Here is a 24,871-nt window from a genome sequence, read left to right on the forward strand (position 1 = left end):
ACAGGAAAATGTGGGAAAGTTTGGAACTCCCTAGAGACTTGTTGAATGGCTTTGACCAAAATGCTGACAATAATGTGGACAATGAAATCCAGGCTAAGGTGGTCTCAGATGGAGGTGAGGAACTTGTTGGGAACTGGAGCAAAGGTGACCCTTGTTATCTTTTATCAAAGAGACTGGTGGCATTTTGTCCCTGCCCTAGAGATTTTTGGAACTTTGAATTGGAGGGAAATGATTTAGGTATCTGGCAGAAGAAATTTCTAAGCAGCAAAGGATTCAAGAGGTGACTTGGGTGCTGTTAAAGGCATTTAGTTTAAAAAGGGAAACAGAGCATAAAAGTTTGGAAAATTTGCAGCCTGACAATGCAGTAAAAAAGAAAATCCCATTTTCTGAGGAGAAATTGAAGCTGGCTGCAGAAATCTGTATTAGTAACAAGGAGCTGAATATTAATCCCCAAGACAATGGATAAAATGTCTTCAGGGCATATCAGAGGTCTTCACAGCAACCCCTTCCATCACAGGCCTGGAGGTTTAGGAGGAAAAAGTGGTTTTGTGGGCTGGGTCCAAGGTCCCTGTGCTGTGTGCAGCCTAGGGTCTTGGTGCCCTGTGTCCCAGCTGCTCCAGCCATTGCTGAAAGGGGCCAATGTAGAGCTCGGATCATGGCTTCAGAGGGTGCAAGCCCCAAGCCTTGGCAGCTTCCATGTGGTGTTGAGCCTGTGAGTGTACAGAAATAAAAAACTGAGGTTTGGAAACCTCTGCCTAGATTTCAGAAAATGTATGGAAATGCTTGGATGTCCAGGCAGAAATTTGCTGCAAGGGCAAGGCCCTCATGGAGAACCTCTACCAGGGCAGTGTGGAAGGGAAATGTGAGGTTGGAGCTGCCACACAGAGTCCCTACTGGGGCACTGACTAGTGGAGCTGTGAGAAGAGGGCCACTGTCCTCCAGACCCCAGAATGGTAGCTCCACCAACAGCTTGCACCATGTGCCTGGAAAAAGCTGCAGACACTCATTGCCAGCTTGTGAAAGAAGCCAGGATGGGGGCTATACCTTGCAAAGCCACAGGGGCAGAGCTGCCCAAGGCCATTGGAGCCACCTCTTTCATCAGCATGACCTGAACGTGAGACATGGAGTCAAAGGATATCATTTTGGAGCTTTAAAATTTGATTGCTTCAGTGGATTTCAGACTTGCATGGGCCCTGTAGCCCCTTTGTTTTGGCCAATTTCTCCCATTTGGAATGGCTGTAGTTACCCAATGCCTGTGCCCCCATTGTATCTAGGAAGTAACTAACTTGATTTTGATATTACAGGCTCATAGGCAGAAGGGATTTGCCTTGTCTTGGATGAGACTTTGGACTGTGGAGTTTGAGCTGTTGCTGAAATGAATTAAGACTTTGGGGGACTGTTGGGAAGGTGTGATTGCTTTTGAAATGTAAGGATGTGAAATTTGGGAGGGTCCAGGGGTGGAATGATACCTAAATCATTTCCTTCTAATTCAAAGTTCCAAAAATCTCTAGGGTGGGGACAAAATGCCACCAGTCTCTTTGATAAAAAATAACAAGAGTCACGTTTGTTCCAGTTCTCAACAAGTTCCTCACCTCCAAATCTCATCTCGAATTCCCACATGTTGTGGGAGGGACCCAGTGGGAGGTAATTGAATCATGGGGTCACTTTCCTGTGCTATTCTCATGATAGTGAATAAGTCTCATGAGATCTGATGATTGTATAAGGGGAAGTTTCCCTGCACAGCTCTCTTCTCTTGTCTGCTGCCATGTGAGATGTGCCTTTCACCTTCCGTTATGATTGTGAGGCATCCCTAGCCGCCTAGAACTATAAGTCCAGTAAACCTTTTTTTTTTCTTTTTCAGTCTTGGGTATGTCTTTATCAGCAGTATGTAAATGAACTAATACAGTCTTCTTTTGTCTCTTAACAAAGTTAATTTCTTATATTTTATTAATCATCTGATAATAAATATTTGAGTCCCTTTTTGTTTCAAGCATATTTCAGAGTCTTTTTTTTGCATTGATCCTCAAATAACTTTTAAGTAGGTATTTTTATTATTCCCAGTTTGGGTTCACAAAAGGTTATATAACTTGTCTGAGGTTATAAATTTAGAAAATGCTGAAGCCAAAGTCAAACCCAGGCAATGCCATTCCAGAGCCCACAGGTTTTCCTCTTTCTTGCCATAGGATTTAAGCTAGGGCAGTGTTTCCTTATGTAGGGGCACATACCCAGGTACATGAGAGGACTTAGGTGGTATATGCAAGGTCACTAAGCAATATTGAATCATATATGAATTTTGGTCCCTTTCCAACCCTTCTGAACACATCAAGGAGAAAGTTTTATTTTGGTCCTGGTCTTGAACAATACTCACATGTGTAGTGTCTTTCTTTGGGGATAGGGGGAGGTAGGACAGGCAACCCAATCTAGATAACATTTCATAAGGCTTTTTGCTTCCATCATATGTATTTCACAGTTGTCTCTTATTTGTAAAAGTGTCTACTGGTTCTTTATTTATGTTTAATGGTATGAAATTTAAATTTTAATAATTTAATGAAAGTCGATTGAAGAAAGGTATGAAGTAGGCATTAGTAGGTAAATAATATCAATATGGCAAAATCATGATGGTGGCACCCTAAATGACTTATTTGGAGAACACTGAACTCTACAAATTCCTTTAACAATGAAACCTGAAATTACGCAAAAGTCCTGACCAGTGTAAGCAGTGGGCGTTCTCCTGGCTGTGGCAGGCTGGTTGTGTTTCATGTGATCAGACACTTTAGAAGGAGTGTACCACACTGCATTTTACTTACTAGCTCTGTCTTCCCTGTGTGCTCATGGGTAGGGATAATCTATTCTTTTATTTTCCTAGAATGCCTGCCCTTTATTGGTGCCTAGGAAATATTGGCTGAATGAAAATATAAATATATACTTAATAATATTACTTATAGTGGATCATAAGATTATTTGATAAGCATGCCACATGTAGGTACCTTACAATCATTTAAAATATAGTTTCCTTCATAGTTAACTGAAATAAATATATCAATATTATTGTTTCAATTTTATGACTGGCAATACCGGCACACAGAGAAGTTTTGGAGGGTTTTGGAGCTGGGGGTACTCTTAGATTTTGTTGAGTCTCACTAACTTTACTAGTCTACAAGCAGTCAAACTCACATCCAAGGTCATACAGGTCATTAGTGGAGGAGGTGCAACTCATAATAGTTTTTATTATAGGGTTGGTAGTTATGTGAACAAGTGTATGAATCCTGTGTGAACTCTTACCAGTTGCTGACTGTACTATGATTTAGCTTCTTTTAAAGTGAAGTTTTCTAAAAAGGAAATTGGATATTCTAATATTTACTTCATAGGGTTATTAGGAGGACTATGTGAGATTATTAAAGTGCTTAGTATAACCTATGAAAAGCGTTCAATAAGTAGTAGCCTATAATACAGGTAGTAACACTACTAATACTACTATTAGTGATAGCATGGTAATAGTAGAGGTGTAGTAACAGAAATGGTGGTTCATGTAGTAGTGATATAAGCTTATCCAAGTCTTTCTGACACCATCATGAAGTTCAGAATAGGGAAGAGACAGCACCAAACTCTGAAGGGCTTAATAAAGGAAACACCAAGAAGGTGAGATTTGAACGAAAAGTATGAAGAAAGAGTAGAAATCACTTACCTAAATCACTTAATAGGTAAATCACAGAGAAGGGTTTTCCTGGCATGGAGATTAGCCCATGCCAAGTGGGCATGTTATGTTTTCTATGGCTGGAAGGAACAATGCATCTGCAGAATGTGCAGAAGATCAGACTGTGAAGTTGGATGGGAGTGGACTTATGTCATGCTAAAGCACGTTGGAATTTTCCTTAAAATTGTGATGAGACATCAAAATATTTTAAGCAGGTTAGTAAGCAGATCAGATTTGGGTTTTAAAAAGGAAACTCTAGAGGTATTATGATGGATAGATAAGATGAACTAGCTTGGAGACGCAAATGCCTAAGAGAGGTACTATTCGCCTTTAAGTGCATAGTCCTATTTGATTCTGGCAACTATATGAGAGACTGTACTCTTGATGCAACCTTCCAAGAAAGAGACAGGAATTAAAGAGTTTTATTAAAATGATAACCATAAATAACTGTCAGCTACTGATATGAATAATGGAAGGAGATCAGCTTCAGCAGCGGGGGAGCTTGGGCAGCGAGCGTGATGACAATCCATGTTTTTTGCTATTTGATGACAGTTAGTCCCACATATTCCATTCATTTAAATTCATTTCTTTGGAGATGCTGTAAAGTCTGAAAATATTTTCCTTTATAATGAGTTGATCCATCTTAGCTGAATTAAAATGTGAATGTGCAATAAGGAGAACTATTTTTTTTTAAAGACCCAAGAAAAGGTAAATATTATCATAAAATGTAAATGTATAACTAATTTAATGACATATCTTTTATATTTGAATAATAGAAACTTCTTCCAGGGTCACCTTTCTTATAGTACATATGTCTAAGCTGTGCTTATAGGAGTAATAAAAGAGAAAATCCTAAACTCAGTGTTTAAAGCAACCCTTAACTGGCATTAAAAAAAACAAACCATAAAATCTATTAGGGAATTAGGGTCTATCACTCATTGAGATTTAGAATTCATATGCTTATTTTTTTGCAGTAGTTCAGGCAGTAGTTCCTTTTCTGGCAACTCCATAAAAATAATTCATAGAATCAAAGAATGTTCAAGTTGGGAAGCATTTTGGGGATAGCTTGCCCAATGTTTATCTGACAACATTATTGCTGAGATTATGACCTTTAAATAACCCTCCAGAGAAGTAATGTCACTAACAGCTTGTGGTTTGCATTAGAGATGTTGACAGGTATGAGAAGTATATGGGGCATTTGTGATTATTTCTTTTTCAGGTCACTTTTTATTGGCGTGTATTTACTTACTTTTAGATGTTTGTTTCATCATGCCTCACGTCATCATTGTGTATCCAAGCTGAGAACTAATCTTTCTGGTCAATAAACAATTTGTGATGTCTATCTTGGGTTTGCTCATTGTATCAGTAATGATTAAATTTGAATATTGAATGACATTGAATGACTAAGCAAGTAGGCGACTCCTGGGGAAGCTGCATACTACATAGAGTGCATTAAATACAGAGCTAAATGTTTTTAAAATAAGTGTTTTGTTTTCCATACTTGTCACAGGGTATCTTAGGGAACTCTGGCAGAAGGAATAAGATGGAATTCTAATAAAGGTCTTTAGGAAATATTTTAGGTGATAAGTTTAAAAAATATTATATCTAGTGTACTTTTCAAAATATGAAAAGAAAGGGACAAACAAGGTGCATGCTTCTTAGCTGTTGTCAGGTGAGTGATTCATTTTCTTCCAGTTGCAGGGAGAGGTGCAGTCACCAAAAACAAGGGTTGACTGGGAAGGAAGGAATTTTAAGAAAAATGGATAAAATTTAATCTCTGATCATTGACACAATTGTAAATACCAAATTGATTTTTCCCCAGAGAAAAATCTCCCCTTGAGAACTCCCTTTTCTAAATCAGTTAGAAATATAACTTTAAATGAAATTAAACCTCTAACATTTGCCATAGAAACTGTCTCCAAGTTATAAATTGAATTCCGACTGATTAGAAATGAACTATATATTTTGATCTTTATATTTGTGATACAGATAATCAAATTATAGTATTTGATAGAGATCAGGGAGTTTATTACCTGTTATGTAAAAGTTCAGCATTTAATACCAATATGCAAATAAGCAAATCAAAAAAATTCTTATGTTTGTGATATTGAAATATAAGCCAAAACATGCGTTGAGCAGATAAGACGTATTTAGAGTGTCTCTGAGGGAAACTAACACATAGCATCTCTCTTGGCTGCCCTGATTCTAAACATGTTAAGATATAAAGCAAGGGAGTGAGGGAGAACCTTATTGCTGCAGGAGGCTGGGGTGGATAATGTGATCCTAGGTCTGTTAGACAAGTGGGTCTATTGAAGAAACCCATAATTAGTCAGGATCTTCCCACCTGGGCACGGGATGCTGAGGGACAGGCTCCTATCCCTGGAGATGCTGCAGAGAAAGTCTGCTCACTGCAAGTTACCTTTTCTATGCCTAAATTTTGACTTCTTTCTGTGATTACATCTTTTGTAAGTTATGCCTAGAAGTGAAAATTCTACATTGAAGGGGGATGTGCTGATTAACCTCAATATAAATAGTGTTTACAGTGTGCACATCTTATTCACTTATGTATTCACTCTCATTGGACAAATCTTGATTCAACACCAAGAACATTGCAGGCCCTGTGTGACGCATTGGAGAAGAGAGAGTAGAGGAGAAGATAGACACCAGTTTTTTCTCCCACAGCTAAAGCTTAGTGAGTGAGGCAAACATTTAAACATGAAAAATGCTTCTGAGAATAAGTGACATTCAGCCTGAACCCTGATAACTGACCTAGGAAGGGCGAGTGAGTGGAGAGAGTAAAGGATCCAGGCAAAGAAAACTCCAGGAACCAAGTCTCCGAGACAGGACAGCCTGCGCTTCCATGGCTAAAATGTTTTCTTTGTTGTAGTTCATCTGTGGTTCACGCTGAACAAATCTTTACATTTATTTAAATAATTACCTGCAGGCTACATGTTGGGTACAGTGTACACTGCTCAGGTGATGGGGGCACTAAAATCTCAGGAATCACCACTAAAGAACTTAGCAATGTAACAGAAAACCGCCTCTACCCCAAAACTATTGGAATTAAATAAAAGAATCTTTAATTGCAAAATAATTTGATTTCTATATTTGCATTATTTTAAAACCATATTTACAAAAAATTAATTCTATGTGTTATTGGCTTTAATGTTTATTAAAAGTCATGTTATTCTAAGCCTTCTTTCTTTTTTTAGATTTCTTTGCTTTGTTTTGTCTGTAGTTTGCTTCAAGCAAAAATTTTCCTATAGGAAGTTTACATAAAATATGCAAGAACCCTTTAATGATGTTTTTCGTAGAATTATGTCTTAATTAAAAAAAATTACTACTACTACTACTACTACTGCTGCTGCTGCTGCTAAAATTTCACCAGAAACTTCGTCTTTGTCTTATTCTCTTTTATTTCTTTTGCCTGGTATAAAATGCCACCTTCCCATTTGCAGACTCAAGTCTTCCTTTAGTGCAAGATTTTTCTTCTGTTATGTTTTTATTGATTTATTCTATTTGTTGCTGTCTTTTCTTCAGAAAGAGAAGTAATCTGCCACATCCTCCAGATAGGTATCTTACACCTCATATACCTCCTCACACTAGTCTTTGTTCTTCTTCTTTTCTTTTTTTAGTGGCTTAGAAGAACATGCATTTGTTCTCTTACAGTTCTGGAAGTCAGAAGTCCTAAAATCAAGGTGTCAGCAGGGCTGCCTTCCTTGTGGAGGTGCTAGGGGGAATCTTCATCTTTTTCAGCTTCTAGAGGCCGCGGGCATTCCATGACTCTTGGTCCCTTCCTCCATCATCAAAGCCAAAAGTGTAGCAATTTCCACTCTTAAATCCCTGGCCGCATCCTCACTCGAACGCCCTTTCTCAAACTCTCAAGTCTTTGATCTTTTTCCCTCCCTTTGGGAGGATTCTTCAAATGTCTCCTAAATTGCCAAATTCATTTTTTTGCTTTGTGAGATCTACTGTTTGTTGTTCTAATACTGATTTTAAAACTTGGTTATATTTTAGATTCCATATAATCTTTTGTTAATCCATCCTGCTCTTAAATTTCTGTCTCCATCTCAGTCTACTCTTAACTCAATTCTATTTTATGGACACTATAGTGCAGTGGTTAAGGGTTTACAGTGTGGATACAGGCTGCATGGGCTGCATTAAGGCCCTGCCATTTGCTAGCTGTGTGGCTGGGAAAAATATGTGGAATCTGTGTCTCAGGTTCCTCATCTGTGAAATGGGGACAAGAAAATGCCTGTCTCATAGAGATGCTGTGAGACTAAGAATCAATTCATTTGCCATGGTTAGTAGTCAATAACGTAGTTTCTAATTCACCCACAGTCTATATTTTTCTAAATTATTCAGAATAATTATTTAGAATTTCATCCAGCTGTTGCTTATATCAGTATGTGTGTATATATGTCATGTGTGTGTTTGTTACTTATCTTTTAAGGCATCAAGTTTTACTCAGCCTTAATATTTTAAAATTCTTAATTCTTTCCATGATCAATTTGGTTGGCCTTGAACGTATCTTCTCAGTTATTAAATGGATGGACTGTTTGGCATGTATTTCCTTTAGTCAGTTTTCTGGGAGGGGGAGGTGCAGATTTATTTAGTGCAGTTTACTAAAGGACTGAGTGCTTGGTCCCAGGCCTTTTAATAAGGTGAAGCTTAAGGCTGGCTCATCAGAAGCCGTCTATACTTCTTCCTTTTCCAGGACAAGGTGTGACAAATGGCAATCCAGCCGACGTTGCCCCACAGCTCTCCCAGCTTCAGCTCCTAGCACTTAGTCCTTTACCCAGCCATTCCATGCATCACTCCCCAGTATCTTCACCCCAGCTACATCCTGTTGCCAGGGGCTGTTGTCTTAGAGGGACAGGAATTAATGGGGCATGAAATAAATCTTGTCGTTCAGGAAGTAACGCTCACGTACTTCTTTCTCAGTGACCTGAGCAGTACTCAAGTAGCTTTTCAACTTCTCATTAAAACAAAATCTGTCTGTGGGCTGCGAGTTGTAGTGGGTGAAGATGGAAATCCTCAGCTCTCATGTTTTGCATCTTTTTGTCCTCCTGAACAGAAGGTATCAGATGGTGGTTAAGGATTCACAATACAGACTCACAAAGACCTGGTTCAAATTCCAACCGATTGGTGGGTATTCCAGGTTAAAACAGTTAATCTCTTTGAGATAAAGTTTCTTCATCCATAACAAATGGATGTAAAAAAATAAAAGTGTCTCCTCCATGCTCATGTAAGGTTTTAAATTAGAAAATGTTCAATAAATGGCAGCTGTTATCAGCCTGGAAACATCCCTTTCCTTTCATCAGCTCACAGCACAACTTTGTTTTCCCCCACGCGTGGGGCTCAAGACCTAACCCTCAGTTCTTGGAGAAAGTTGTGATTGTTGAGAGGTGCTCACAGGGTTGTCAGTGGTAGGATAGCAGAGAGGTTGGTGGGGTGTTCAAGGCTGATACAGACAGTCAGCTGAATTTGGGACTGAGACACACAAATCCTCTGATAACCAAATTCCCAAACTTCCAGAAGAGATTGAGGACTCTGCAAGACAAGTTATCCCCAGGGCTGCAGGACTTGATGACTTTCTCTTCTGCCCCTGCTCTGGCAGGGACACAGTGCTTACTGTTGGCAATCTACATTTCCATTATTCCTAAGCACTAACACTTCCTGGAATGCAGACATTTCCCTGAATGGAGGGACCCAGAATTTCAGGCCTCGATCTCCTTATGACCCCAGACCTGGAGACATGTTCTTCATCTTCATCTGGAATGTCTTCACTGATCCTTGAGGTCCTCAGACAGAAAGGGATTTATTCCTTTGACACTCCCCTCCCTCCCCTTTTAAAAGCCAGGACTTGATTATCTCTAGTGGTATTCACACTTACAACATTTTAAAAAATCAATCTAATTGACTACACTGGGAGCCTTTTCTTATGTAGCATCTTACTTCCCTTAAAAAAAAAACACCTCATATCACCTTCACCCAATACTTTTCATACGTCATAGACAGAGTGGATCCCCAAAATAGCTCTGTTATTCCTCTCCCTAAAGTAGAGACATAGCTGGGAATTCATTTTAAAGAGGGCAGTTGATTACATTTATATAATAACTGTTACCCTTTGTCCTGCCAGTTTGCCAAAGGGCTTCATCTAAACTTCAGTTTAGAAAGGCCCCGTGGATCCCGGCAGATCATCCTCCGGTATTTTCAGTGTTGTTGAAACTTTATATTTCTTTGTGTTTTCATGAGGGTGAATCAAGAATCACTAGCCTTTCAATATCTGATCTCATGTTCCCCTGTTCACATTTATGAAATGGGTAATTTTTCTTATTTGAATGGAAAAAATTTCAATTTATGTAAATGTTTATAAAAATCTTGAAGACTAACAATAATTCTTTGTAATCTTACCTTCTTTTTCAGCTGAATTTTATTCTGTTTCTGAATACGGTTAGAGTTCTAGCTACCAAAATCTGGGAGACCAATGCAGTTGGGAATGACACAAGGAAGCAATACAGGTAATTTCAGGACAGGCACCATCAGAGGACATATTTTGGTCCTTCCTTCCTTCCTTCCTTCCTTCCTTCCTTCCTTCCTTCCTTCCTTCCTTCCTTCCTTCCTTCCTTCCTTCCTTCCTTCCTTTTCCTTTCTTTTTCTTTTTGGCAGAGTATCACTCTGTTGCCCAGGCTGGAGTGCAATGGCACAATCTCAGCTCACTGCAACCTCCGCCTCCCGGGTTCAAGCAATTCTCATGCCTCAGCCTCACGAGTAGCTGGAATTACAGGCGTGTGCCATCATGTCCAGTTAATTTTTGTATTTTTAGTAGAGATGGGGTTTTGCCATGTTGGCCAGGCTGGTCTCAAACTCCTGACCTCAGGTGATCCACCTGCCTTGGCGTCCCAAAGTGCTGGGGTTACAGGTATGAGCCACCATGCCCAGCCTTTGGTTACTATTTCAAGTAAAGAACAGATATAAATTAATTTGAAATACCTTTAAGAGATTAAATTTATGAATGTATATTTATTGTGTGATTTATCAGAAAAGCATATATATTAAGAAAAACATGAGTAACCCCAAGGACTACCCCTTGTGCTTAAATTCTAAGTATATTTTAAAATCTGTTTTTAGCAGGTTGGGATGTTCCCATCAACCGTTTGTGAACTCACAGAAAATATGTTGATGATCTTGGCAGACAATTTTGTTTGCATTCTACAAATATGTCATAACTGAAAAGATCAAGTAGATTTGCTGTATTGGTTCTAATCTTTACATCAAATTGTCTCTCACTAAATATGCAAATGTATTGATTGAGAGAGGTCCATTCTTCAGCCTTTCATGAGGAAAAGGACAATCGAGTGTTTGTGATTGTTATCAAACTATCTTAAGGTTGTGTGCATTTCTCATAATGATCATTTTGGAAATTTTGAATATTAGTGGCATCTATCCAACTGGACATCCAGTAATCAGGTAGATGTGGATTTGGTTTTATAATCTTCAGTTAACTATTTATTTCTGCCTCAGATTGTTATGAAATGCTATCTCAGACATAGAGAGGAAAAACATCATAGTCAGCATTTTGATCTTCTCTCATGAATCTTCCATAAGTCCTCGTTGATTTAGTCCTCTCCACCATTTAGGTCGTATTTACTGTTGAGTTGCGAAGACTACAGGTTGGCCTGCAGGATTCACAGTATCCTATGCCCATAGGATGCACAGTCTTAACAAATCAGCAGCTGCCAGTGCCAGTTATTTTTTGTGTGCTGTCAGTGGTACTATTATACATTGTGCATGAGTTTACGGTGAAAGGTCTATGCTATACTAACACAGCTTATCTCTCACGTCACATCCCATCTGTGAAGACACAGGCCAAAGGATAGAATAATAAGAAATGTAAATAACTTTTCACTCTTCTTCATAAAGTGGAAGAGTATAGTGGTGTTTGGAAGCTACTTACTTCTCTAGTTCTGAACAAAGCTGCTTATTTCTATAGTTCTGAATGACATGAACTAATATTTTTAGTAAAGTGTTGCCCAAGGGACATGAGAAATTTTGGAGGGAACAAAGGGTGACCTCTTTTTAAAAATGGCTAGAATAGACAACATTTTGAATTAATTCGTGGAGGATTATTTCCCAGAACAATTGAAGAGAATAATTTATCAAGGATTGAAATAATCAACTACTGAGAATTCAGAATAACTTTGAAATAATCTGGTGCCCAGAAGATTTCAAGTATGAAATTATTAATTAGAACAGTTTAGACTAATGGAAGTCAGAAAAAGTATTTTTCAGCCAAATACATTTTTTAATGGCTGAAACATATTTAATATCCTTAATTATGTCCAAAGTTAAGCCACAGATAAAAATGTAGTGAAAAGTGACTCTTTTTTTCAGAGAAAAATGTGGGAACCTACTTGACACCAGTTTGAGAATTCAATTCCATATTCTGTTTCTGAGGCCATAGATTTTCAAGTTCAAATAGCATCTCACTTTTTAAATAGGCTTAGGAAAATTAAATCTGTGTCCCTGTCTCAGTGACATTCCTACAATGAGGGTTAATTGAGTATTTAAATTTATATCAGCTAATTTTTGTACCTTTACACTTATCTTCCATTCTGTTATTACCTTTGTCTAACAAATGTTCAAATATTCTTGCTAAAATAAAATGATACAAAATTTCCAAATGGTGGCATCTAAAACAGTTACAAAGCATGTTTCCATGCATACTACTATGAAAAACTAAAAACACCTTTCAGAGCTGAGATAATCTCTCCAGGTGAATGTGCGCTCACACACAAACAAGACAGACTTCTGAAAAGTACATAAAATCTCTTAGTTGGCATGGTGGTTTAAAATGGAAAGGAATTAATCAATCAATTCTTAAAATAATTTTTTATTTTGGGATAATTGTAGATTCACATACAGTTGCAAAAATCATACAGAGAGATCCCATATATCCTTTGACCCATTTCCCTCAGTGGTGACATAGTGTATAACTACAGTTTACAATAATTTACCTTAAAACAAAATTGTATAAGTAAAATTCAATCATCTATTAGATTTAATAACACAGATAATACATTTTTTTTTCCTTTTAAATTACAACTCAATTACTTCATAAAATAAGAAGAGGTTGCCAGGCCTGCAAAAACAAGAGATATGAAAAAATGCAAGATTTGGTGAAAAAGAATACTTGGATGTTTTGACTAATTTGACTTCCCATTTGATGTTAGACAAAACTCATATTTAATGTTTATTAGTTTTAGAATAAATCGAACCAGTATTTATCATGTAGCATGCTAATAAAGAGGAGAGGTTTTAAGGCCGCATCCATCACTTACTTCATCACATTGAGTGGATACTTTCTCTCTCTGAGCCTTTGTCCTCTCTTGGCAATGGGACAATAATAGCTCTCTCCCATGGTTGTTAGAATAAAATGAGGCAACCAGCATGGGATGTAACAGTAGCATGGTGCTTGATGGCCAGTAGCGTCATTTGCTGAATGCCCTCCTTGAACCCTCAATTTAAGTGGGAATGGGTAGAGACAGAGAGAGTGGGAGTGATAGATATTATGATTGATTTAATTAAATAAAATGAGGAAAGTACCAACAGAGATGCCCATACAAAGTGCTATGTATACAGAAAAGAGGGAAGGATTAATTCAAGGCCACGGGGGATCAATCAAGAAAGGCTTAAGAGCAATAGTAGTTTCTTTTTAAACCTAAATTGATTCTTAAAAGAAAATCAGAGATTTTCTAGAGCTGCTCACCTGGAGAGAAATCACCTAGGGAGAGAGAGCACAGAATTAGGAATCTATTTTCTAAACAGGACACTGAGTCCCAAAACCACCTGACTTCTTTGCATTCCTCTCATGGCTTTGTCCTTGGACACAGAGCACACCATGTTTCCAGCAAGCCAGAAGACTGCTATCAGTTGGTACATCCCTGAATCATCTTATTAGACAGCTGTGCATTTTCAGAGAGCCAGGGTGTAAAAACGTACAATGTGCATGGGTGACCATATGGACGCTGAAAAATATCAGTGCCCAGGATTGCTACATGATTTGAATAGAGAGTAAATGTCCATTTTAAGTGAACAGCCAGACCCATGACCCATGTACACATTTGCCTGGCATATGCAAACTAGCAAAACTCATCAATATTCACAGGGCTATAATTAGTTACATTCCACTGGACAGAATTGTATTTCTATGGGCAGGAATTATTTGCATCACTGTGGTAGGCATATTTCTATACTGGCCCCCAAGATTCCTGCCCCTGGGTGTATAAGCCTTATAAAATCCCTGCTCCCCCAATATCCTTCGCCTTGAGTGTAGGTAAGACCTATGATGGGGTAGCCGTTCCATTGGTTAGTTTACTTTATATGATAAAGATGTTAGGATAGTCATTCCTGTGATTATGATGTGTTATATAAGAGTCCATCCTGTGAGCCTGGAGAGAGATTCTCTGGCTGACTTTGAGGAAGCAATCTGACATGTTGTGAGGGCCTATAGCTAGAACCTGAGAGAAGCCTGTGGGTATTGAGTGACCCCTGGTTGACAGCCAACAAATAGGCCTGCACCTGCAAGAATCTGAGATTTTTCTAGCAATGTGAATGAACTTAGAAGTGAACCCTGAGGCCCAGGTAAGAATGCAGCCAACACCTTAATTTCAGCCTTGAGAGACTGTGGGCCAGGGACCCAGGGTATGTGCCTGGACTCCTAGCCTATAGAAACTGAGAGAGAATGAATGAGTACTGTTTTAAACCACTAAATTCTTAGTAATTTGTTATACAATAGAAGATGAATATAATTACTACCGGTTTTCTATAAATGAACTTCTATCTCCATGGAGTTGTAAAAGAGCTTAGTCCTAGAAAAAGAGGGAGAAAACCCAGATGGCTGAGCCTGCAGGATACCCACTACATTTTGGTTGCCTAAAGCAATTTTGCCTTAACTCTGCATTGAACCAAACTGTCCCTAATGTTCACATTTGTGATAATTTCACAGTGTGCTCCATTGGTGTCGTTTTTGTTTTCACTTAGTTTTGGGCTCCTAGTCATACACAGTAGGAAAAATCAGCAGCTTGATTCTGAGAACAGTCTCTGGGAGGATTTACCCTTTCATCTTAAAGGAGGAAATATAATTTTTGTTTCAGAGTGATATTCGAAAGACTTTCAAGGTTTTGCAAGTGAGTTAATTCTGTCCCCTTTTATCTGATTAGGCTGAACTAAAAGGCCATGAAGGCACTCAGTGTCCTGCCCAGATAGGCAGTGATGGAAAGAGGGCACTCACCATCAGGATTCAGGAGAACAAGCACATCCCAGGGAGCCCTGACAGTTGAAAGGACTAGTTCGGTCAGAGGAACCCGCTGTTTATCAGGGATCTTGCCTTGGATGGAACAGATTTAAGGTAGAATCTTCATATTGAATAGGCTATAGGTAACTTGAAGTATGAGGTGTGAGGACCAGGAGCAGCATAGGAGAAAGCCCATAGGCTGCAGGGAAGCTCTGAATGTGAGGATGAGTGGGTGGAGCAGATGGTTCAGGCACTAGTGAGAGATAAGACAGACAAAGGACAATGAGGTGGAGCAAATGTGCAACCTCACCTACATCTACACTAGACATTTCAATATGATTTCAATATGATTTTATGGGACACTTTAGCTCCTATTGTCAAGAGGATTATGCTAGGAAAGTGTATGTACATGGAAGACGGTTCCCAGTGGAGCCTGAGAATATTATAGCTCATATGGACTTCTAGGCCCTATTTCCTCATTTTGGTGACAACTAAATCACAATCACACAGGTAGTTAATATCAAGTCTGGAACCTGAATCAAGATCTCTGCAGCCTTAGTCTAATGTGATCTCTACTCACTCACACAGCTTATTTCCAAGAAGAAAAACAGATAAATAAAGCAGCTGGAGGAAAGACTAGTGAGAAAGGAAGAGAATCAATTGTTTGAGATTATTAGAGTGTAAATAATTCACAGAGAAAGGGATATATTTGCAATAAGTATGAAAGAAGAAGCCAGATTTGGCAATTTCTTGGATAAAAAGTATAACGTCATCCACCTCAGGAAAACCTCCCAGAAAATAGTATGCTTGAGGGTGCTAGCTATCTATTGCTGCAAAAGGAATGACCACAAACCTAGTGGCTTAAAACAACTCCCTTGCTATTTCCCAGTTTCTGTAGGTCAGGAATCTAGGTATGAATCCCCTGCTTCAGGATCTCTTACCAGGCTGCAACTGATTTTTCAGCTGGGACTGTGGTCTTATCTTAAGGTTGGACTGGGGAAGAATCTACTTCTAAGTTCATGCGATTGTTGGTAAGATTCAGTTACTTGCTGGCTGTTGTCCAGATGCCACCTTTCCTTGCCACATGGGCCTCTCAGTATAGCAGCTCACAACATGGTAGCTTACTTCATTGAACCAAGCAAGAGAGCCAGTCTGCTAGTGAGATGAAAGTTACAGCCTTATGCGATGTAATCTCAGAAGTGGCGTGCTGTCATCTTTGCCATAATCTACTGGTTAGACACAAGTCCCAGGTCTTGCCTACACCTAGAAGGAAAGGATAAAACAGGGGCATAAATAGCAGGCGGGGGATCATGAAGGCCCACTTAGAATAACCATCATATTGGAAAGCCTGGGATTCTTCCAAATACTTAAGAAAATTTATAGAAAGAGGCAGTTAAGGAGAATGATAAAAATATATCAAACGACTTAGTTTGCCAAAAAAATAGACAAAATAGACCTATAGGCACTTTGAGACAGAGTATTTGGCAGAGAATATTCAGAGAAGGCAAGATGAACTGACCACATATGGCTCATAGAAAAATATAAAATGTCTCCCAAAATAAGCATCATCAGTGAAAAATGGAGATACAAATGTAAGAAGAAACAAGGGAGTAATGAATTTTAAAATGAACAAAATAAGCTGAACTACTTCTATGAAAGTAAAGGCAGTTAGTCTGGATGGAAGTAATACTTCTTTACGTCTCAAATATAGAAGTTAAAGGAAACTTAGGACAGAAAAAAGGTATTCTACAACTTTATGTAAATAGTATCCTTTAAGCAAGAAGAGTGGAAATGAGACTGGAGAGATTTATGGGATAGCAATTATAGGGAGTGAGAATAAACTACCTGATTTAGTATGTAAGTGACAGAAAGAGGAGGGAAGGGAAAAAACCAGCAGAAGCAGTGGGATCCAAAGAGATAGGGAAAGGTCAGCCCAAGCCTGGACAACATGGTGAGATCCCGTCTCTAAAAAAAATAAAAAAATAGCAGGCATGGTGGCAAGCACCTGTAGTCACAGCTACTTGGGAGGCTGAGGCAGAAGGATTGCTTGAGCTCAGGAGCTCGACGCTGCAGTAAGCTGTGATCACGCCACTGTATGCCAGCCTGGGAGACAGATAGAGTGAAATGCTGTCTCAAGAAAAGATAAAAAGAAAGGGTCAGTCCACCCCCGTTAGCTCTGCTAAGTTTTTTTTTCCTCCAGCACGCTGTCTGTACTGAAAGGCACTCTAGTTAATGAATGAAAAGACTTGCTGTTCTCCTTTAGGAAACTGGCAAAATCGACCCTGGTCCTGGTCCTGGTCTTCGGAGTGCATTACATCGTGTTCGTGTGCCTGCCTCACTCCTTCACTGGGCTCGGGTGGGAGATCCGCATGCACTGTGAGCTCTTCTTCAACTCCTTTCAGGTAAAGGGTGCTGTCTAGTCATCTGATTCTTGTAATTTGCTTGCCTGCCTGCCTGCCTGCCTGCCTGCCTTCCTTCCTTCCTTCCTTCCTTCCTTCCTTCCTTCCTTCCTTCCTTCCTTCCTTCCTTCCTTCCTTCCTTCTTTCCTTCCTTCCTCTCTCTCTTTCTTTCTTTCTTTCTTTCTTTCTTTCTTTCTTTCTTTCTTTCTTTCTTTCTTTCTTTCTTTCTTTCTTTCTTTTCTTCCTTCCTTCCTTCCTTTCTTTCTTCCTTTCTTTCCCTTCCTTCCTTCTTTCCTTCCTTCCTTCCTTTCTCTTTCTTTCTTTCCTTCCTTCTTTCTTTCTTTCTCTTTCTTTTCTTTCTTTCTTTTTTCTCTTTCTTTCTTTCTTTCTTTCTTTCTTTCTTTCTTTCTTTCTTTCTTTCTTTCTTTCTTTCTTTCTTTCTTTCTTCCTTCCTTCCTTCCTTCCTTCCTTCCTTCCTTTCTCTCTTTCTTTCTTTCTTTCTTTCTTTCTTTCTTTCTTTCTTTCTTTCTTTCTTCCTTCCTTCCTTCCTTCCTTCCTTCCTTCCTTCCTTCCTTTCTTTCCCTTCCTTCCTTCTTTCCTTCCTTCCTTCCTTTCTCTCTCTTTCTTTCTTTCTTTCTTTCTTTCTTTCTTTCTTTCTTTCTTTCTTTCTTTCTTTCTTTCTTTCTTTCTTTCTTTCTCTTTCTTTCTTTCTTTCTTTCTTTCTTTCTTTCTTTCTTTCTTTCTTTCTTTCTTTCTTTCTCTCTCTCTCTCTCTCTCTCTCTCTCTCTCTCTCTGTCTTCCTTCCTTCCTTCCTTCCTTCCTTCTCCCCTCCCCTCCCCTCCCCTCCCCTCCCCTCCGCTCCCTTCCCCTCCCCTCCGCTCCCTTCCCCTCCCCTCTTTCTCTGGTCCTTTGCAACCTTTTGCTCTGCCCTCTCTCTGGCTTTGGTGCACCTGTCTGGGGAGTCGGGGGTGGCAGAAAGGTCGATATTCTGTAGTGCTGGTGCTTCTCTGTCCTCTAGAGGTCAGGTTAATCCTCTGCTCACAGCAGGAGCAGTCTGGAGCTGTTCCTCACACAAAAAAACCTGGACAGAGAGATAAGGAAATATCTTGCTGTAAAATATATAACACCTACAAGAATGAGGAACTCTGCTTGTGTGTATGGAAGATAAATAAAAATAAAAGAAGGTGAAGGCAGGAAAGAGAAAAAAGGAGTGGGGAGGGGAGACAAAACTGAGGAAGAGGTTGCTGGCACACATTTTGTCTCATTTGAAGCTATAATTACCATCATCTCTCACATGGATTACTCTTTGTCCTGCTTACTCATTTGCTAGTCCACATATGATAGTCTGGAGAATCTTAAGAATATAAATTTGATCATGTCATATACTTGCCAGAAATACTCGAAGTTCTCCAGTTGCAGTCAGACTAAAACTCACATACCATTGTTTGGCATACACAGCCCTGCATGTCGTGGAACCTGTCTGCTTCTCACTCTGTATCACACCAGCCTCCATGTAGCTCATTAAGTTAGGGCACAATATTGCTTCCATACGTTCTGTTGCTGACGTTCACCTGTGCCTCCAGGGCTCACACTTGTATTCCCTTTGCCTAGACTGCTTTTTCCCCAAATATTTACACAGCTGGCTACTTGTTCTTGTCACTCAAACCCACTTGAATATCACTCTCAGAGATACTTTTTTGAGTTCCTCATCTAATATACCCACTACGTTACTCTTTTTAAAATCACTCATTTTTTTTTCTTGCATAACCCTTATCATTTTGCATTTTTCTCATGTGCTCTTTGTTTATATTTTATCCATGTCTCTTCCTTTCTAGAACAGGGAACTTGTCTGTCTTGTTTACATTGTTTATCCCTGCCCCTGTCATGCTGAACATCTACCACACTGCATAAGCTCAATACATATTTTTGAATGAATGAAATAAAAGGTTTCTTTGTATTCTTACCATGTATTTTATGTTTGTAGTTTTCAGCATTTACAGCCTATAACTTCCTTTTACCAAGCAGAGGACCGGTATTATGTGATCCATGGGTCACAACATAAATGAAACTAATAGGATAGAAACCTATTCCATGTGTGTCTTGGAGTGTTTTATGTAGCAACTTATTTGGTTCAGCTGACACCAAGGAAAGACGTCAAACAAATTTAATGTAAACGTAAGGATTTGAAAACACTAGGAGAGAATAATTTGTATATAATTCTCTGAAGGAATCATAAAAAACAATTTTTGGACGTACACATTTTGACACACGATGCCTTAGTGCTGTGAGTTTTGTGAGTTGGCAGTGGGCTAACATTCTCTTTTGTCTGCAGGGTTTCTTTGTGTCTATCATCTACTGCTACTGCAATGGAGAGGTAGGTTTGTAGGAACGTTGGATATCCCACAGGTCTCACTTCAGCTTGTAAATGGCCATCACAATGTATCCTGAATCTCTTTAGAATTTCCAGGATTTACAGGATGGAATGGGTGAGGAGAAGGAAGCTATTTTAATCATAAATTATTCGGGAAAAGAAAAAATTAGTGTAAATAACCTAAAGTCTTCCTCTTCTAGTACTTTTAAATGTGAACTCATCTGTAGACGCTGATGTTAGAAAGCAACTTGTTGGAATACAAACAGACACTTGGATGGACAGTGAACATCATATTCCAGTTAATACTTCTATTCCATTTCAAGTTCTGTACAAAACTCAAATAAAAGTTTCCCTGGGACAAAGTCTTTCAACAATTTTGATGTTTTTTGAACTATAAGATGATGGTGGGACAATTTCAGTTCATTTAGGAGTTGGCTGGAAATATAATAATACATTTTACCTTGTAACTTTTAATATGCCCTGCTGTTGGATGAGCTGCCATGTTTCTTCTCTCAAATTTTAAGCTTGCTGCAGGCCCCAGAAGTGCATGGATACTTTTGTTGCGGTAGACCCGCTGATGCTTCTGACCATGTTTAGGGTTTGGACATTGTGGCATGCTAGTCCAGTACTTGCAGAAAGAGCTTAAATTAGTTTCCTGACTTACTTCTGTATTGTTCTTACCTTATTTTGCAGGAGGGGTAAGTAGTTCGGTGTAAGAGTTAAAGAAAGAGGAAAGAAACACAAAAAGCACTCAACAGTCAAAGACGAATTTATTTTGCAGAATAACCCTGGGAGGGGCTTCTGGCCAAGTTAGGTCAGAAAGCCTTCTCTCTTACAGACTAAGAGCTTTTAAGGGTTCAGGGCAGGAGAGCTTATAACAGGCTTGGAGTGCTTCTGTGTCTCTTTGTCTTGGTTATCTGGGAGGGTGAATTTTTGTGCGTCTTTTCCCATACATCTTCCTGCAGCTGCCTGCACACCCCCTCCCACCCCCACCCCCTGAGTCTGCTTTTAGCTTCCCTATCTTAGTGCACCTAAAGGGAAAGGAATGGGCTTATTAGAACCCACTGTTTTACTGGGGTCCATTGTAGACTGTGAAGTTTGGTGGTTACCCAAGAGACTTTCCCTACTTCCTCTGTGCCCAAGCTTTCTTACCAGTGTTTTACTGTCTGCTCTTTCTGGCTGCTTGTTGTTAGAAGGGAAGGGATTTCCTCAAAATGCATGAGGTTAGAAAGGGAGCTGGAACTTAAAGTGGTGGCGTTTGTCCAAGATGACGGCGCTTCTGCTCTGTCAGTCAGGTGTTGAGTTTTTTTGCCAAGATGAACAGATAGAAGTTTGTTGTTTCAGGTGACATCAGCATACCAGGTTTCCACTGCTTCCCATGGAAATTCCAAATAAACTCCTTTCTGAAAAGTGGCAATTGAAGTAGAAATGAATCTTCAGTAGTAGGAATGGAAATAAGAGCCCCACCCTTTTAAGAACGCATTTGCAGTGCCTGCTTTTCTATCCACGAACCTTCTTTTCTCACTCTGAGTCCTTCAGGCTGCCGATGCAGACTGATAGCATGACAGTTACATCTCAAATTGAGTACCTTCTATGCCATTGCTCAGCCTCAGCTGGTGCCAAAGACATCAGCAATTTAAGTGGTAAAAACGGATTTTATTCAGTAACTGCTGACAGTAGGGGAAAGAGCTGAGCCCAATTCCAATTCACACAGAGGTGATTTGGGCATTTTAAAGGGAGAATGAGGGAGGTGGAGTGTAAGGGCTCAGTAGAGTCAGAGAAGTGAAAAAATGTTTGGTCAGTATCAACATGTTTAGGCCAGCTGTGCTACCAAGCAGGCAGTTAAATTAGAATTCTATCTCCCACAGAGACTGGGAGACAAGAGGCCTTATCCCTCTTGATGATTATATTTTGAAGGGATGGCTCTCAGGTCTTTGAGAGAGATGCTTCTGAATTACAAGAGCTGCATACTTACAACTGTGAGCCTTTTTAGTAAATGTCCTAAGAAAGGGGAGTCATGGGCCTATCATCAGGTGTGTGCTAGCTACAGCAAATAGTAAATTCTCCTGGCAGCACTGAGCTTTCTCAGGCAGGACTATCAATGGCTGAGATCATCCTAGGGAAGCCACGCTCTGCTGCTAGAAGCTGTGCTTGAGTTTGGGCGAGTGTGAGTGCGGGGGTTCCAATGGGCTTGTCATGTGCCAAGCAGGAGTTCTGAAGTTTCTCACTGGCACTGTTTATCTTGAGTTTCTCTTCCAACCCAGAATCTCTTTTTTTTCTCTCTCCCGTATGTCAGATATTTCTATTGGCTGCATTTAAACTTCTATTTAAATTCTGATCTTGGACAGGTCCCTTTACCTCTCTCTAAGCTTCAATTTGCTCACTTCCAAAACTAACACCTATCTCAAAGGTATTTTTTGCGGTTGAGAGAAAATACATAGATGAAGTCCCTGGCAGGTAGAGGAGCCTCAATCAATGATTATTGCTGTCATTGAAATCAAGGCAAACCTCCTTGTAACAAGGCTGCAGGGTCTCCTTTAGGATTTCTCATGCACAACCTGTTTCTTGTGGCTTAGGTTCAGGCAGAGGTGAAGAAGATGTGGAGTCGGTGGAATCTCTCTGTGGACTGGAAAAGGACCCCGCCATGTGGCAGCCGCAGATGCGGCTCAGTGCTCACCACCGTGACGCACAGCACCAGCAGCCAGTCACAGGTGGCGGCCAGCACACGCATGGTGCTTATCTCCGGCAAAGCTGCCAAGATTGCCAGCAGACAGCCTGACAGCCACATCACCTTACCCGGCTACGTCTGGAGTAACTCAGAGCTGGACTGCCTGCCACACTCTTTCCATGAGGAGACCAAGGAAGGTAGTGGGAGGCAGGGAGATGATCTTCTAATGGAGAAGTCTTCCAGGCCTATGGAATTTAACCCAGACACTAAAGGATGCCAAGGGGAAACTGAGGATGTTCTCTGAATGGACATTTGTGGCTGACTTTCATGGGCTGGTCCAATGGCTTGGCTGATATTCCTATGCTTGAACTCAAAGGCTGAAAATTCAGAGTTAAGGTGTAACTTAAAGTTTTTAGGCTCCATGAATCGGCTCCTGTAAATACGAAAGACATGAAAAGGCAAGTGTCAACGGAGTAGTTTATTACCTTCTCTTGGCTTCAAGTTTTCCACTAAATTAATGTATGGTATTTTCTCTGTGATTGTTCATGTTTTTTCTGCTACTTTTGGGTAGAAAAAAGTTTCAATTGCTTGGTGGTAGCTTTCTCTCGTATATATCACCCTAGATATAATGAAGATCATTTAGTGTGTATCAGTTTCCTTTCAGGAACTAGTATTCTCTTATTTCTTACTTTAATGTACTTCTATCATTGCATTTATTTTGCCTGTGCATAGGGGCAATTAGGATCTAAAAAAATATGTGGGAAGATAAAAGTTCTAAGAACAAGTACTTGCTGGAAAATTAGTTGGCTGGACATTGATAAAATAATGCATTTATAACAATTACACATGTTTCTAGGAACAAGGAAAATTTCTCAAAAAAGAATATTTCACACATCCCTTCTTTTGAATGTCCTCTTTGTGACCAGCCAGACTTCAGGTCTTCACTCTTTCTTCTTTGTAAACCATGTCCTATAGAAAGGTTTCCTCAGTTATTGAGCTTCTGTCTGCAATTGATTTTGTTTGTAATTTATTTTGATAGCATATCACACTGCATCTATATCTTTTTCTTGTCTGAGCTATTACTACATTGTACATGGCATGTGGGAGCAATTAAAAATTTGTTTTAAAAATACATTTTGGATCACTTTTTAAAATTTTTCTTTCAATATCTCACTTTATTTTTGAGAAACAACCAAACTTCCCTTCTTTAAATGTACACATATCAACATTTAGGTTTTGTACTTTATTCAACTTGAAATTTCAGTATGTTGCAGTTTTGAAAACTTTTATTGAGGGCATGTTATGTATCGGCAGGCATGCTGCTAGGTTCTTACAAGCATTCATTTATTTAATTCTCACTATAATTTATGCAGTAAGTCTTATTACTGTCGCCTCTTTTACAGATGACAGTGTGACTTGTAGGGGTGGAGTTAACTTGCCCAAAGTCGCCCAGCTGGTCATTGACAGCTCTATTGACTTTAAGTCCCATGTTCTTAATCATTATGTTGTCTTGTCACTAGTATATATGTAGTCTATTAACCCATCAAAAATTCAATAAGGCCGGGTGCGATGGCTCACGCCTGTAATCCCAGCACTTTGGGAGGCCAAGGTGGGCGTATCATGAGGTCAGGAGATCAAGACCATCCTGGCCAACACAGTGAAACCCCGTCTCTACTAAAAATACAAAAAATTGGCCAGGTGTGGCGGCACATGCCTGTAGTCCCAGCTACTTGGGAGACTGAGGCAGGAGAATCACTTGAACCCAGGAGGTGGAGGTTACAGTAAGCTGAGATTGTGCCACTGCACTCCAGCCTGGGCAACAGAGCAAGACTCCGTCTCAAAAAAAAAACAAAACAATGAATTCTGAATAGAGAGTACTTGGGAGTCTTGCACTGTAGTATGTTTTAGCCTCTGATCCTCATAAAATTTCCACTCTAGTGGAGAAGACGTACACCTAGGAAATAAAAAAAAATCACAGAACAATATGTTTCCAGATAAAATGACATGGACAGCTGATCTATGTCATTTTGCTGAATGACTTAATCAATAGGCAAGTAGTGTCATGATGAATAAAGTTCTCCAATATCAATAAACCGTCTTGAAAAATATTACACCTCCCTTCCATGCTTTTTCTTCCGTTCCTCTCCTGTGCCATAGCAGAGGCCATTTCCATACTTCCTGTTCAGGAAGGTACCACTGTGCATATGTAATTCACCTGATTCAATTCTATTGTTAGTTCCCTGGGGTACCTCCGTGTTAGGAGAGAACCATCATGAGCTGAGTCAGATATTAAGTTATATTGCTAATTTTATGCAAGGCTTTATAAAATCACTTACCTTCCTGTATAGTTCAATTTTTCCATCTTTAAAATGAAGACAATATCTGTCTAGCTCAGAGCGATGTTCTGTGTTAAGGGAAATCACATGTTGAAAGCACTTTG

At 39.5% G+C, this 24,871-nt stretch overlaps 1 protein-coding gene across 3 annotated transcripts in view; it reads left to right on the top strand.

Moving 5' to 3' along the window:
* Nucleotides 1-23,564, top strand: part of LOC105467988 (parathyroid hormone 2 receptor) — an 89,150-nt gene extending 65,586 nt beyond the window's left edge. For 2 of the 3 annotated variants that reach the window (XM_011717840.3, XM_024788567.2), the window contains exons 10-13: nucleotides 10,124-10,218; nucleotides 17,257-17,395; nucleotides 19,725-19,766; nucleotides 22,340-23,564. In XM_011717840.3, the coding sequence (XP_011716142.1) occupies nucleotides 10,124-10,218; nucleotides 17,257-17,395; nucleotides 19,725-19,766; nucleotides 22,340-22,735 (672 nt within the window). In that variant the 3' untranslated portion in view covers nucleotides 22,736-23,564. The remainder of the gene's footprint in view (nucleotides 1-10,123; nucleotides 10,219-17,256; nucleotides 17,396-19,724; nucleotides 19,767-22,339) is intronic. The other variant, XM_071073320.1, reaches the window with a different exon arrangement.
* Nucleotides 23,565-24,871: the final 1,307 nt, after the last annotated feature.

The sequence above is a fragment of the Macaca nemestrina genome, chromosome 11, assembly GCF_043159975.1.
Source record: "Macaca nemestrina isolate mMacNem1 chromosome 11, mMacNem.hap1, whole genome shotgun sequence".
Taxonomy (NCBI): Eukaryota; Metazoa; Chordata; class Mammalia; order Primates; family Cercopithecidae; genus Macaca; species Macaca nemestrina.